At 35.7% G+C, this 16,561-nt stretch overlaps 1 protein-coding gene across 1 annotated transcript in view; it reads left to right on the top strand.

Annotated features, from left to right (window-relative positions):
* Positions 1 to 9,693, top strand: part of LOC113231487 (Ig-like and fibronectin type-III domain-containing protein 2) — a 109,365-nt gene extending 99,672 nt beyond the window's left edge. Inside the window, exons 11-15 of the mRNA XM_026465813.1 lie at positions 248 to 373; positions 4,373 to 4,553; positions 5,678 to 5,812; positions 7,160 to 7,350; positions 9,670 to 9,693. Of these exons, the coding sequence (XP_026321598.1) occupies positions 248 to 373; positions 4,373 to 4,553; positions 5,678 to 5,812; positions 7,160 to 7,350; positions 9,670 to 9,693 (657 nt within the window). The remainder of the gene's footprint in view (positions 1 to 247; positions 374 to 4,372; positions 4,554 to 5,677; positions 5,813 to 7,159; positions 7,351 to 9,669) is intronic.
* Positions 9,694 to 16,561: the final 6,868 nt, after the last annotated feature.

The following is a 16,561-nucleotide window of genomic DNA, read 5'->3' as shown; positions in this document are numbered from 1 at the left end:
AGAAAAATTCGTGAGGTCCGCTGGTTCGCTCCGTGGCTTAGTTGGTATAGCGTCTGGCACGGTATGCTAGACGTCGATTCGAATGCGGCCGGATCGAAGGCATTTTTTCTGAGTGTTCGATCTTTGTGTTAATAATTATAACAAACTAGTGGAGTAATTTCACATAAAAATAATTAAACATCAATTCAATAAAAATTTAAACTCTACTGCTACTAAATTTTAAAATTTGTATTTTTTTTTCACACAGCTGCACTCCCCGTACATTCTGGAAGATCTGGAATCAAATACGGATTACGAAATCTACGTTGAAGCTGTAAACGAACATGGAGTCGGAGAAGCGTCTCCGCGACTTATTTTCAGGACACAAAGTCAGGTAAATCTGGAGTTTATAATAAAAGTTTATGTTACTGTTTATTGTTTTTAAAGATGTTCGAACTTTGAATATAATAATAAAATCGAATTTAATGTTAATATTATGCAATAATAACATTTGCACAGATAAGAAATTTGTTTTAACAAAACAGTTTATCTTTATGTTGACCGTAATTTGCGGTTTTTGAACACATCATAGAGGGTTTATGATATTATATGATACGTGTGTAGATAAATTATATGCAATCATTACATAATTAGGTCTTAAAATCTCATACCTAGGTACTCGGATTTAAGAACCGTCATTATGCAACAAAAGTTTAACGACATTTTTGAAGAAGTAGTTGTCTGCAATAACACCTTTCTCTTTAGCCTTCATAATCAGAATTGACATGATCTTGTCCAACCTCCGACAGGAGAGGTACCCCAAGAAAAAGAAGTTATCTACAGGAAACTTCTCGTCCCTAATTTAATACAAATTTTCTTGTTAGTGTAACGGCCTCTGTATACATGTATATATCATCTGTATCGGTATCTATTATATCATTTTCTACCTTTCTTTGTGTTGGATCAAGAACATGGCAAAGTTTTTTGAATATGATGATGTTTTTACTACAATGTTATTCATTCATGTCGAAGCTTGAAAGGCGAAATGGGATAAGCGCCACTTTTGGTCATATTGAATTATATATGCCGTTGGAATCTGCTAATGTTTCTGATCCCATTTTGGCTTTCAAGCGTCAATAAATATTTTCATTTATATTATTAGAACGCTCGGAGTTCAAACTCAAAAAAATAAAATTAAGTTTAATGTCAACGATATCTATGTACGTGGTAGATTGGTCTTTTTTTGATGTCGTCTCATAGGTGACCTTATATTCATCGAATATGGTAGGCTATTACGAAAGTCTTATAACTGAACCACTTTTTTTAAATAAGTATAATTCATAATTCATTTATTTATGAACACACAGGTTGTTTATAAGCTGAGATGTACAAAATATGTATGTATCATTGTATGCGGTCCATGGAAGAAAAAAAACAATGGAAATGCCATATGCCAAAACTGACACATTCATATTTTGAAATGCTACTAAATCTTGATAACGATTGGCCGTAGTTTCTTTAATTTAAAAAAATCTTGACTGTTAATATAATTTAAACTTTATCCTGTTGGCATATCGTTGAAAATTAAATACCTTGTTACGAGTTACGAGTTTTTGATTTCATATTGAAAAATCAATCAATGTGCTGACATCTAGGGTCAATAACAAAACGACGACGAATTCAAAGTGTTTTCATAGTTCTTAAAAAAAGAAGCGATCATTTTGTAGCGGTATAAGTTTTACTTTAACTTCTTGTAGCTAACAAAAACTACGATAAACAGAAAATTGAAAATGTATTAACATTAAATTAAATAGGACTTAACGATGGTATGAAACTATACCATAGATAATATTAAAAGTGCGATTATCATTTTTGCACTCCAAAGTAACAAAATAAGGCATTTTTGGACTTTTTGGAAGTTTTACGCGAGATAATTGACACGGTCATCACGTCGAATATGGCGGACTCAGCTTAAGTATGTGGAACTTCACGTACTCTTGGCACACGTGTCACGCAAACTAAGCACTTCTACTGTATTTATTGTTCTGTGGTCCGACCAAACATTATGCATACAAATATTGAAGGTGTATTTTTACATTCACTCACTTGCACTTCGAAGGGACTAAACCAGGTGTAAAATGTTTCTTTTTCAATACTCAATACCTACATTTATTGCATTTATATGGTACATGTCTTAAAATTGAAATAATTCTAACAAAGGACTCATATGTACCCTTTATTAGGGATAAACAATAATATTACATGGGCTCGCAAACATGGATTTAATAAGTCAGTCAGTAATCTAAACGCGATAATAGTTACAACGAGCCCTATACCCAACCTACGGTGGGGTCGGGTTCGGCTTGCGGCGCGTGGTCGCTTTCAGATGCTCTTCGGTGGCACAGTGATTTTTAATTTATGAAATCAAAATAAAAAAAAGCCAATTTATAATTTGGTACTCATAGTATAGGAAATTCCCTAATTGTATAGTAGAAATTTGAAGTGATTGTCTGGCATTTTTTCCCCAAATATTTCTCTTTTTGGCATAGCTTCCAATAAAAAAGATTCTAACAGAGAGACGGTCGAGATACAACAACGCTATAAGTTGTATAAGTAAATAAGACGTTATTTCCACTACATCGGGAAGTATGCCTGACATTTTGAACAATTGTGAAATCTAGTCCCCGTATACTACCTACAGAAGGTGGCGTGCAGACGCTTCGGGCTTCGCCCATAAATGCCAAAAAGTAAATTTTGACTGCACATTATTATTAAACACCCACAGAGAACCCCCCATGGCGATTTTCAGTAGAATTAGAGCAAAATTTTATCAACCTCTAAAAAAGTTTGTAAAAATAAATGAAAAATGACGAAAAATAAATTTTGACCGGAAGTTATTATTAAACACCCATAGATCCCCCACATGCCGTTTTTCAAGTGAATTAGAGCAAATTTTCATCTACCGCCAAAAAATACTTCTATGGCAGCCATATTGAACAATGACAATAAATTAATGTTGATCACAAATTATTATCAAGTACTCCTAAAGACCCCATATTAAAAAATGGCGAAAAGAAATTTTTGACCCCAAATTATGATTAAGGACTCCTAAAGACTCGCAGATTCGCATGCCAATTTTCAGCCGGATCGAATTAAGTTTTTCTTCGGCCGCCATTTTGAAATTTTTTTAACCCAGGCAGTTGACCAGTGTTACCCTCTATGACATTCCTTCGAGCACCTATCTCTAATAGTTTCCGTGATAGGAGGCTTTGAAATTTGTATGGCGGTCATCTTGTTTATTTGAATTTCGAACATTTTTTACTTCCCGCGGAAATTGACCAGAGTGTATCTCATAAAAATGCACAAAAATCCCCCCATGTATTTATTGTTTTTGCAGGCCGTTGATCACTTGTTTACGTTTTCCACATTCAGGTCTTAACAATATAATAATGTGATGATAACTAAAAAATCGTCATCATCATCGTATCAGCCGGAAGCCGTCCACTGCTGTACATAGGCCTCCCTAAAAGATTTCCAGACTAGCCGATCGAACGCGACGTGCATCCATCAGTTACCCGCCGCTCTTACCGAGTCGTCCGTCCATCTAGTACGGGGCAGTCACACTGAACGCCTTCCGGTTCGTGATCTCCATTCGAGAACCTTTCTGCCCCAACGGCCGTCAGTTCTGCGAGCTATGTGCCCTGCCCACTGCACTTCAACTTGCTAATCCTTCGAGCTATGTCGGTGACTTTCGTTCTTCTACGGATCTCCTCATTTCTGATTCGATCACGTAGAAAAATACCGAGCGTTGCTCGCTCCACAGCTCGTTGAGTGATTTCGAGATTTTTTACTAGGCCCATAGTAAGTGACCTCGTCTCAGAGCCGAAGGTCATTGCTGGCAACACTCACTGCTCGAACACTTTTTTCTTCAAGGACTGCGGTAACTAAATGTCAATAATAATTTTAATCCGTTCCCCTTAAATTCCCCGCCGTGTTAACATCAAATTCCTTCTAATTTTATCCCACTGCCCTTTGTGTATGTCCTGTGCAAATTTATTTAAAGTACCAATTTGTTTCTGAAATACTTTCTGTCGTTGTTGATTCTCTTCTCCGCGTTGTCAAAATCAAAATTCATCGGTCAAATTCAGAATAATATATGCATGCCTGTGAATTATCGATTATTTCAATGGGCCTATAACATTCACAATTTTAAAAGAAGAACGTTAAAATAAATCATTTAATCATTTAAAAAATCGGACACTATCTTATTACATTTTATAAGTCATTAAGTTGTTTAATTGTTTTTAAATAGTTTAAGGTGTTTCTTAGATCATAGTATTTTTGGTAAATTATCATAAGCAGTAATCATCTGTACCAATTTACAATGATACAGATGATAGAAGAGGAAGAAGAAGCAGCAAGCTCCTACAACGTATCAGCGTGTTGTGAACGAGTGCAACTGGCGGGCGTTTGCATGCCTCTCTGTTCCTTCGATGCCAAGATGTCTGATCTGCGAACACTCGCCCCGCTTTGTGCGCAGGAGTTCCATAAGCTGCTGAGATGTGGTGCTGGAGGTAAGACACAATTTCATTAGACACTTTATACATGTATAACATTTATATAAGTACAATTGCACAAAGATAAATGCCATCTAGCGGTGCGCGCCTGAACTATATAACATTTATTTTATTGATATCATGGTGATTTTACTACCATGATATTCATATATTTATTTATCATAAGTTTACTTATGATATTATTTCTTCATACTTGTTTGTATGTTTGAATATCTGATCTAATGTAAGAACTGTTTACTTATTTAAAAACAAGATTTTTGTATACCAAAAAAAAACATTTACAATTTACAGTAACATGAATTGTCTATAATAATAAATTATTGATACCGTCTTATCTAAATCCTTATGGTAAAAATAAATGAAAATATATAATACCTTATCTAATAAACGAAATTCCTATAGAAATAAAAATATCGTTAAATTGTAAAAACGTCAAACCTAAATTAAAAAATTAGTTTTTAGAAAAAATAAAAAATTAATACGTGATTGAAATATATAATAATTATAACCTTGTAATTTTAACTAACAACATACATAGGTAATAACTTTAAATACATTGTTAAAGTACAGTTCACGACCATTTATTAGAATTGACTTGTGTTCAGCGGTGGGATGTACATACAAGGATCAAGGTGTAGTGACACCCTTTATTAACGACTCTCACGCACACTAAGAGGAATGTCAACACGCAGCAGTACGAACGCACACTACACGTAGAAATTTATTTGTACGACGAATGAACCGTGTACGGAAAAACTTAGTTAAGTTTATGTTATACTAGAATGTTTTGTTTTTTTGGTGCTTTGAATGTAATAAATAAAAACAAATTAAAAAAAATACAGACACCAGGGGCTTGTCATCTTATGTCTCTGGGTAACGGGCGCAGTGGCCAGTGCTCCTCAGATCTTTTCGATTTAAAGCTCTGAGTGGCTCTGCAACTGTTATGGACAGGCGTGTCGCTTACTATCAAGCACGACTTGTTTGTAACGTCGTTGCTTGACGTCAAAAAAAAATATAAAGAAAGACTTCACATGGTTTGAGCTTTGTAGGAACTGAAAAACGCCAAAAAAAACCCACAAGATCCGTTTGTGAAAAATACACTTTTCTGTTTTTTTTCTCAGGCCGAAACCACGAAGAATGCTGTGCCAGAAGAGGTGTCCCTGCTAGCTGTAGGGGCGTGTGCTCGGGCGCGTACTCAGGCGGTGTCAACACTTGCGTGCCCTACATTGGGAATATCGTACAATGCTTTGAGGAAGGTCAGTTATTGTTTAGCTAGCGTCTGAGGATATTTTTCAGAAGAAATTATAAAACAGTTTTAAATAGTGCTACGAAATGTGGTTTACCACGTTATCTAGGTTTCTACATAACGTTGGTTATGATCACAGCTTAAAAACATCGCACCCATGGTGAATCATAGATAAAAGATATGATTGTATAGTACAATATGTATTCATTGCGAACAAGACACTACTAGAAGCCCGAAGTCGAACACTGAGGGCTTTCCGAGTCGAAGTTCGTAATTCCCGTACCGACCGTGTTATGTACGTACGATGTACATTTGCAAGGAAATAAATACAAGGATAAATGCAGGAAAAATAAATATCTCTTCACAACGATATCTATTTACAACACTACAATAATTACGGATTTGCAAATGGCAAGTTTTTTTTTATAAACAGATGGCCAGCTATTCTTCCATAGATAATACTAACTTACTTATACTAATAGGAACAAACCAACGTTTCGGGCCCTTTACGGGTCCCATGGTTACGGTTGACTGAGGTGGTAGGTACAGTCGTTATGGTTTGTTTGAAAAAACAAATATACGCGATTTAAATCCGGAAAAATTGTTTCATTTCCTATGTGTAACAATCGCTGAAACCTAAGACCTCGATAATATTAACTAACTCAAACTAAAATGTTGAAAAGGCAAACACGCATGCAGCCATAACCCATGATGTATATATGTATGTAGATATAAAAGAAATAATTTCATAATACTAAAAATACAGAATTTTAATTAATAAAATTAATTTAGTAACATATAATTCAATTGCAAATGTTTTTTTTGCAATTTTTTTTCTATACTTTAAGCTTAGGCGGAATAGATTCAGATTTTTCAAGCTTAGAAACTTTTTGTTTAATCTTAACGTAGAGAAGTACAGCGTAATTAACTTAAAAAATAAATCCGTTCCTGCCATAAGACGGTAATGTAATGAAAAAGACAGTGGGCGAAATGTAGGACATTACGTTCGACTTTGTCTTCATGATATAACACTGTTTACGAGCAAGTGTGATGTAAAATGAATTAACAATGAAATTTTGATAAATAAAACAAAAAAAATAAAAATAAAATATTTTTATAGAGGGCGCAATACTTACTATCAAATGCAGGTACTAAGTAGCAGTTTTAACTTGTCTTCTGTACGAAATTCAATATCGGACCGACCTCAAAAGGTAGTGGAATTACATCTATTTGCCAAGTTTTATTGCAGCCGGTTGCCGGATTAAACATAATAACATCTGATTAAAAAAAAACTTAAGTTCTAACTATCGATATTTAGCTACAACAAATCTGTATTAAACTATTATTCCTCCATCAGGTACGGGCATCCTCCCTGGCCCACCGCGTCAGCTTCACGCACTCCTATCAGCAGACCACGAGCTATTCCTCGATTGGGCAGCGCCACAGGACGGCGCCAACGCGACTTCTTATGTGGTGCATTGGCAAAAAACCGGCAACAACTCGCATACCAATTTGCCTTACTTCTACAACACGTTAGAGCTCGACAACGTGAGTATATGAAGTTACTCTCACAGATGTGTTTATATTTCTCACAGACGGCAAAAAAGATCTATAATAAGCACATAGGAAAATTTGTAAGGTCTGCTGGTTGGGAGAGCGTCGACGCGATATGTACTGGTTCGAATTCAGCCGGTTCGAACGAATTTTCCATTATATTCGATCGTTGTTTTAATAATTATTTCACACTCGTGGAGTAATTTCACAAAAAATAATTGAATATCATCGTAGTTAAACATCCTAAGTAACAGTAGAGCTTCTTGCGAAAGAGTTAGTCCAGGGAAATACTGCCACGTCACCAACTTCTGGCGCCAAGCAGTAATGTCAACATTATTGTGTTCCGGTTTTGAAGCGTAAGGGTTCTGGTGAAATTACTGGCACATGGAACTTGTCAACTTATGTCTCAGGGTGTCGAGCGCAGTGGCAGTGCCCCTCAGATCTTTGCGGTTTAAAGCTCTGAAAGACAATTCAACTGTTATAGACAGGCGTGTAGCTTACGAATTCATACGAACAACACAATATGGCCGAAGACTCGGAACGCGTAAGAATCACGCAAACACTAGCAATTTAAAAAGTTAAATATGGTGTTACCAAAAACCTAACGGTTTGCAAGAAAAAAGAAAGACGGTGATATGCCAAAAATATTTTGTATTTATTGTAATAAAGATTATATCTCTGACTATGAACGGCTGTTCCATTCGGTGCTGTGGAAAAAAACAGCGAAACATCTAATTACAAAACAAACGGAATCACATTTCATCGATAATTAGTTTGTATCGATTGCACCGATGCAATCGCCTATAAATCCCGCTCGTGTATACAGGTAGACAAATAGCGACTACTAAAGTCGGCATGTGTAACAGCTCTAAGGGTTAAATGAAATTAATTACTTTTCGATGCGGCAAATATCGAATATATAACCAGAAATAGAGACGAAATGTCATTTAATTTGTTTCGAAACTATTCTGCCATGTCATTACTGTGACAACTGCGCTTCGATTGGCCAGCCCGAGTTCGAAACAATTGACGGGTGTTATCAATTGTTTCATTTCAAATTAGCAGCAGTTAATTTGAGTTTTGTTATAATGGACGAAACTTGCAAAATTACATGTTTAATATTTAATTACCGATGAAATTTGATTCCGTTTGTTTTGTAATTCGATGTTTTGCTGTTTTTCCCGCACCACCGAATGGAACAGCATACCATTAGCACCCATTGTTAGAGTCTTTTATTAAAATAAATACAGAATATTTTTGGAATATACGGAGACGTAGTTGGATATACGACGGACACACAAGTCAGTTGTTGGTAGAGGGCGTTTAAACGAAAAGCACTTTAAAAAGTCTGCACTTTAAAGAAAAATTTTAAAATAGGCGCAAAAACACGCTTTTCATTTTGACACTGGCGACACAGGATTTCCCTAGTGTTCGGTGTTCGGGGCTATGTTGAGTATATGCGTTATTATTATTATTTCATTTTAAGCGTAAGCGTTCGTCTATGCTCTTAAACGTTTTTCTAAACGACTTTTTAACGTCAAACTAAAAAGCGTGTGAAAAGCGCTTTTACAAGCACGCTTTTTAAACGTACGTTTTAACGTTAAGAAATAAGCAGTTTTTTTCCATTTCAACGGTTAACAACTACAAAGTTAAACAAGTTATGTTTTTGAATACTTTTAAACGCCATATAAAAATGTTATTTCATAAACAAAAATACAACTCGTTTTTTACAAAAAAACTTACTTATCTTAAAACCTTTAGTGGTCTACTTTTGCTTTTCGCTATCAACACAACGTTGCAAGCTTTTTTAACGTGAAAGTCTATGCGCCTAAACGTTTTCTAAACGATTTTGTCAGCTTCAACCTAAAAAGCGTTTAAAAAGCACGCTTTTTTATAAAAAGCATAACGTTAAAAAAAATAAGCAGTTTTTCCCATCTCTAGTTGGTGGCGCTGTCTATATTTCAGTGCAAACGAGAGTTGATATTTATAAGTAATGTATCACTGATGAGTTACGAGTACCAGGAATGTATAGCCCTTATTTCATCTCTACTCGAGGAGGCAATGTACACATTAATGTAACTGGCATGCCTTTACCTGAAATTCCATGTAGTTGTATGCTCTATTACGTTAATACACATCCTACACACAAATATACCCATACCGTGCATTTGCTTGCTAAATGCTTTAATACAGAAGGCTATATTGTTAGATACGGCATGTATTTCGCCGGTTTTTGAATTGCCTGATCCCGGTCAACTGTGCCATTACCGGATACCGCCTTTCCCCATTTAAAATTCAAAATTTATCTTTTAGGTCACGGGAGAAGCGAGAATGTAAAATAGAGAACCGAAATAATAAATAATAATGTTATGATTTAAACGTAAACCGTTCATGGATAGTAATGGCGTCTACCGTAATAGTACATTGCGTATTAGGGGCAATGAATAAGGAATTAGAAGTGTTAAGTGTCGAGGGCAGGTAGCTACATATTTATTTTTCTAATTTGGAATAAAAACAATAAAACTTGAAAATTAACGCGGAATTATTTGGAGGCAAGGCACAAAGGTTACAGATAAATTTTTGACAGAAGGTCTTAAACATTCGCATAGGTTTACGTACATTCAGCCTAGTTTAAACTTATAACAAATTGAGGAAAAGTATTTAACAAGAAGCTCGACGTCAAAGACTGAAGGCTTTCTGAATCGAGGTTCGTAATTCCCGTACCGCCCGTGAAAGAAACAATATTTTTCATCACACTTGCACGTAAATTGTATCGTAGTTTTCAAAAATTTCAGCAATTAGACAGTAGCAGCAGTAGAGCTCGTTATGAACGAGTTCCTCCAGGGAAGTACTGCCACATTACCTATTTCTGCCGCCAAGCAGTAATGTCAGCATGTCTTAAGGTGACTCAGTGGCAGTGCCCCTCAGATCTTTGCAATTTAAAACTGCGTGGCACTGCAACTGTTATGGACAGGCGCGTAGCTTACCATCAGGAGCACGACTTGTTCGCCCCGTCACTTGATATTATAAAAAGACATGGTTTTGATATGGGTCCATAATACTCAATATTATGTTTGTCCCCTTTTTTGTGTACAGGATTAATAAACAGCTTAAATAAATACAGTAAATACTATGTTTGCATGCAGGATAACTTAAAATAAAACCCTCAGGCCTTTTTTATTCTCATTACAGTCATGGTCGTGTAATGAGAAGAAAAAAGGCCCGAGGGTTTTGTTTGGGGCATTATAGTCGAGTTAGCCTGCACGCAGTCAAAATATTTACGTACAAGCGTGATGAAAAGTAACAATATTTTTTTATTATTCCAAGTGACTATCGAACAAACGTGCGTCTCATGTTGGATACAAGCAACCGGTAACTAGAAGCAAATATTCTGGTATCATACAATTGATATGAAATCGACACGTCGCCGCAAGCGCATATGAAAATAGACTATTCGCTTGTAGTTTCCCGTTGCTTATATCCAATACAAGGCACACGTATACTAACCCGCAAAGAACCGAGACGCACCGCCACCGTGCCCGTCCCATATGCCTGTAATTTCACCGGCACCCTTCGAAGTAATGCTCATATTACTGTTTGCCGGCATCACGGACCTATAAACCCAAGAGGACTGCTAATGTCCATACTGCAGATTATAACTCCGAAAAAGGTCAAAATACCGTCTTATATCCAGATGGCGCAGATCGGTAGCCTGGAAGTAGTTTATATTAGTAAATGGCCGTGGATATCTATTAGGTAATTCCTCTTTAATGTGAAATACAAGATTTTTTCCTTGTAATATTATTCAAATATTGACCATGAGCTTATAGTACATTATTGCAGAGGCCGGGAAGTAAGGGATTGCCGGATGAGTGTGAGTTACAATGACGAGTGCCAGCGAGGCCTTGTATTAGTAGGATCAAACAATCCCCGTTCCCGCCGAGGCATGTATAGAATTTTTCTCAAACATAGCGAAGGAATAAAAAAAGACTAAATAAAGGAAGATGTATAACAGAAAAAGTAAAAAAATATTAACATTACAATTTATATAATACAATTGCTAAAAGAAATGACGATGTGTTTGAATTAATCAATTTGCATTTTCGTTATTGCTCTTCTTACTAGCAGTCATTTTCGCGACCAAAATATAAAAAAGTCGACAAAACAAAAGAATACCAAAACATTTTAGTGTAAGGGTCGTATTCCAGAACAGTACCAAGTGCTCAAGTCAGGACTTGAGTATGATTTAAAGCGCTAAAAATCATACTCAAGCCCTTGCCATTAGGGTCGTATTTCCAGTGCTTCAAACCATACTCAAGTCCTGACTTGAGCATTAAATACAGCTCTGGAATACGACCGTAAATGTTACCGCTATTTTCTCTTTTTTTAAGTAAGCGGCACAGGCGGTTTTTCTCCCAATTATGAACACTGGGCAATTTGCTGCACGAGTTTTTCTTTTGCCTACTTACATAGTTCTTTATTAGTAGGTAGATTTAAAAGTTTAGAGAATAGGACTGTAATGAATTTTCATACTTTATTTGACGTGTATCTTGATTGAGTGAGCACCCTCTGTAAAATGTTTAAAATGTGTTAGTCATTTAGTAAAAGTTCTAAAACAATTGTAGAAACCAATCTTTCTATTTGTAAAAAGATAAGGAGAATAGGGGCTCAAGGCATTTTGAGTTTCAGATGATATGTGAAGACGTAATTTTGACATTAAGTCCACGGTCCCCGGGGATCGAAATAACTTAATGTGTGCTCACTCAGTTCTCACAGAGGGCCAGTCAGTTCTACAAAAGTATTAAGTTTACATATTATTGCACTAGTTTTTAGTAAAAGTTTAGTTAAACTATCGTTTTTAATTACAGATCGATTACTGCTTTCTTATGCTCACTCAATCCGCACGTTTTTAAAAGGAACGATTTCTTAAGAACCAAATAAGTTAATTAAATTTCGTTTATATCTAGATTTAGTAAAAGTTACATATGAATTTGTAAAATATAAAACAAGCCACTAACGCGAAACGTTTTTGAATAATAATTATTTTTAAGTGCTCACTCAATCCTCCAATTTCTGAAAAGTAACAAACGTCAATATCTTTGGATTTGTAAGTATAACAGAGATTATAATTGGTAAAGTTTTAGTAGTAATTTACTACTAAATATCTGCCGTTTCGGATTTCGTTTTGATTATTTAATTAGAAAGATATTCGTTTTTTATTATATGTATGAAAATGTATAATGCAAGATGACCACACGTTATGAAAATGCCAAAACCAACTTGTAATTTAGGTGCCTATGTATTAATATGAAGTGTTAATTATTAAGTAAACTTACGTTATAGTCATCATAACAACTTCATTATCATTCAAACGGACAAATACGGGCTCAGACTCCATTGTTATATTATTTAGGTGTTTATTGAATATTGGCTATAGAGCCACCGCTAACGGATACTTGAGAACTCAATTCGTTTAAGAACCGTAACTACAAATTCGCGCCAATTTTTTATCACTTATATTTTTTTAAATGACATAAATAATTATATTGTAAATAAATATCAGAATATGATAGGACAGACTACGTCGTTTCACTGTATCGTCTGATAGTTCAATAACGCGGAACTACGAGTAGCATTGGATTATGAGTTTATATTTCGGTAATTTAGTGGCCAAATCAAATACGCATAAATGCCATAACAACTAAATTAGTGTGAATTACGGGAATTTATTGTTACCAGTCCGTAGACGACATAAACTAATGTTTTCTGCGCAAAAAGAAAAGTCTTAGCCATTAAAATAACAAACTAATAACGTTAAATCTCTCTCCTGTGAAATTGGGTCGGTGCAGATACGCGCCTTTTGCACTATCCCCGACGTTATGGATTTCAGAAAACCAACTACGGGCCTACGGGTACTCGTGTAACTCCCACCCTAGGTTTGTGTTACGTTAACCTAATTAGATATTCCGTAAATAAACCGTGTGCTTCATAATTCGCAGCTAATGTTCAAAGCTAGTGTTGAGTATATAGAGGAACAGATAAGCTTCTAAAATGTTAGTCTTAGAACGTTATGAGTTTACTTGTTTATTTATTTATTAAATTTTAATGTAAAAGTACCGTACAATGAAATATCATATATTAATAATTATTAAAAAATAGAAACCGACTTCAAACTTTGTTTATACATACATACAAATGGAAACTAAAAAGTTAACAATCGGTTTTGGAAAGTGCGCGATACCGGATACATCCCCTAGTTTGCCACCCTTCCAGATGGAATATTTTCTTTAAATTTAAGTGGGACCAATACAGAGGTACTCTCTGTCCAATAAAAAGAATCATCAAAATTGGTTCACAAAAGCGTAACCTACGCACAGAAAAAAATATGAAAGTTCTGTTTTGTTATATGCGTCTCAGAAAAGTGATTACGGCGTTTAGGTTGCGTTTCTACCAGAAATTCGCTAGCCCGTTTCCACCAGAGTTGTGCTAAGCGAGGTTAAGAAAATGAAGTAATCCTATTGGTAGATTTTTTCCTCGCTCACCGCCTAGCTACCCCGCACATCTTTGGTGTAACCGCAGCCTAACAGTGTAATTTCCAATTACTTTCTATGTGGTTGCCGTCTACTGCTTCTCCATGGATAACTATCAACAATGTACCGACAAAATTCAATTTTGACTTTATTGAATATCGTCTTTTACCACCGTTTATTACTTTGTTTAATTAACAAAGGTTCAATACAAATAAAAACTCATTCGACCTGACAAGGCTAGATATTGTAACCACACTGGTTCGTGGCGTGACGTGGTGTGATCACAAGTTCTGTTTACACTAAAAGTGAAAAATCTCATATATCATCTATACCGCCTAAGAACACTTGAACCTTTTTAGTTAAACAACGTTAAGTTCTCGTCAGTCGGGCTAACTTTCTCTCGGTGGAGGAATTATAACGTTCAAACTTACCTCACTAACCTAATATCTGCGGATGAGTGTTGCAGTTTCCAACAAGATTGAAATCGTAAACCAATCTCAGAACCCGAAATCTTCAACACGAACACCTAACTCCACTTAGCACGGCACAGTGGCTAGTTTGTCTAATGTATTATAATGTCTAGTTAAAAAGAAACTGTTGTAAATTACATAAAAATAGATTTCACAAAAAAAATAATTGAGTATTATGGTGGTGCCACATTCTTACATACAATAAAAATTTAATGACAATTAATAGCGACATCTCTAGCCAGTGCTGGTAGCTGTAAAGGCTACCTAACTGGGTGACGAAATACTTTCCTAGATTTCTCATAGATGGCGCTAGGGTTGAAAAGTCGTTGAAAACAAAATGCAAAGATCCGAGCACTTAGAAAAATTCGTGAGGTCTGCTGGTTCGTTCCGTGACTTGGCATTGCGTCTGGCACGGTTTGCTAGGAGACGTAGGTTCGAAGGATTTTTCCTGTTCGTTCTTTGTATTAATAATTCTATCACACTAGTCATTGACTTACAATTATATGGACGTCGGGTCCGCGCTAAAAAGTGTCCGAACTTATAGGGCGTTAAAATCGTATACAGAGCGTCATTCACGCTTTAGTCTTCGTTTGTTCGACTGACAGCGAAGCAAGCAAAATTAGACAGTACTGCGATGACATTACAATTTAAATTCAACGTTTTCGCTTTTTCATATTCCTTTACATGTCACTACGCTTAAATAGGCTGACTTGGGACATTTTTTTCGTGGTTTTTGTATTAGCCTCGTCGTCCATTTATTTGTAAGTCAATGACACTAGTGGAGTAATTTCACAAAAAAATAATTGAATATCACATTCTGACATTCAATAAAAATTAAACTGTTGTAGATTTTTTACTACCTATCTATTACAACATTTGTATGTCATTGAAACTAACATGATATTCATATATTTTTATGAAAATACACCACTAGTTTTTTTATTATTATTGATAGATATTATTATAAAGAATGAACAAACAAAGAATTTCTTCGCTCTTACTGGACTCGAACCATCGTCTGTCAGTCGAGTCAGGTCGGAGGAAATTTTCTTTATCTTTGTATAACAAATCGATACCTCCAATGAAACGCCAACTGAAGTTTTTGTATTTTGCTTTTTGTTTAATTTTTTTTGGTTTTTTTTCGAATTTTGTTTTTTGTTTCTTTATTTGTTTCAGTTTAGTATAATAAAGCCACATGCGTTCTTATTTCATCTGTAATAGTGGCGGATTTGTAGTACAATTGTTGCACTCGATGTACCGCCAACTGTTAGTTGCTGCGCGCTGCTTGCTTTCACAACCATTTTGGTGTCGGCAGAATATCACCACCGCAAACTTAAAGGTTGGCGGCATTGTCCTTAGCCGAAACCTTTTCAGTACATTATTTGTTATAAACTTCCTTTACTTAATTAAATTTTTATTGAATTGATATTCAATTATATTTTGTGAAATTACTCCACTAGTTTGTTATAATTATTAATACAAAGATCGAACACTCAGAAAAAATTCCTTCGATCCGGTCGGATTCGAACCGACGTCTTCTTGCATACCGTGCCAGACGCTATACCAACTAAGCCACGGAACGAACCAACGGACCTCACGAATTCTTCTACGTGCTTGCGTCGTGTCTTTGTACTTGGTCTTTCAACGACTTTTTAGACGTAGCGCCATCTATGAGAAATCTATTACAGATTTATCACCCAGTTAGTACCTTTACAGCTACCAGTCCTGGCGAGAGATGTCGCTATTCACTGTATTAATTAAATTTTTATTGAATTGATTCTTTCTTACTTCCTTTTCTTGTTATATGTACCTAATGCAGTGTTGTAACGTGCTGAATAAATGCTTTTTCTATCTGTCTACCACATACCAAACGTGCTTTTATCACATGAAAATCATAACATTAATACGAACTACATGTAGAAAATTGTTACGTGAAATTTTATAACTCGTAATATAAGTGACGGGACCAACAAGTCGTGCGCCTGATGGCAAGCTACACGCCTGTCCATATCAGTTACAGTGCCACTCAGAGCTTTAAATTGCAAAGACCTGAGGGGCTTTACCACTGCGCCCGTCACCCTGAGACAAGTCCCATGTGGCTGTAATTTCACCAGCACCCTTGCCCTTCAAAACCGGAACACAGTAATGCTGATATTACTGCTTGGTGGCAGAAGTAGGTAGGTAGTTTTTAGCACAAAATCGTTG

This window comes from Hyposmocoma kahamanoa, unplaced genomic scaffold (genome assembly GCF_003589595.1).
Source record: "Hyposmocoma kahamanoa isolate Upper Pololo Valley unplaced genomic scaffold, ASM358959v1 65, whole genome shotgun sequence".
Classification (NCBI taxonomy): Eukaryota; Metazoa; Arthropoda; class Insecta; order Lepidoptera; family Cosmopterigidae; genus Hyposmocoma; species Hyposmocoma kahamanoa.
Note: the sequence above shows the minus strand (reverse complement) of the source record. Positions and strands in the feature narration are given on the sequence as shown.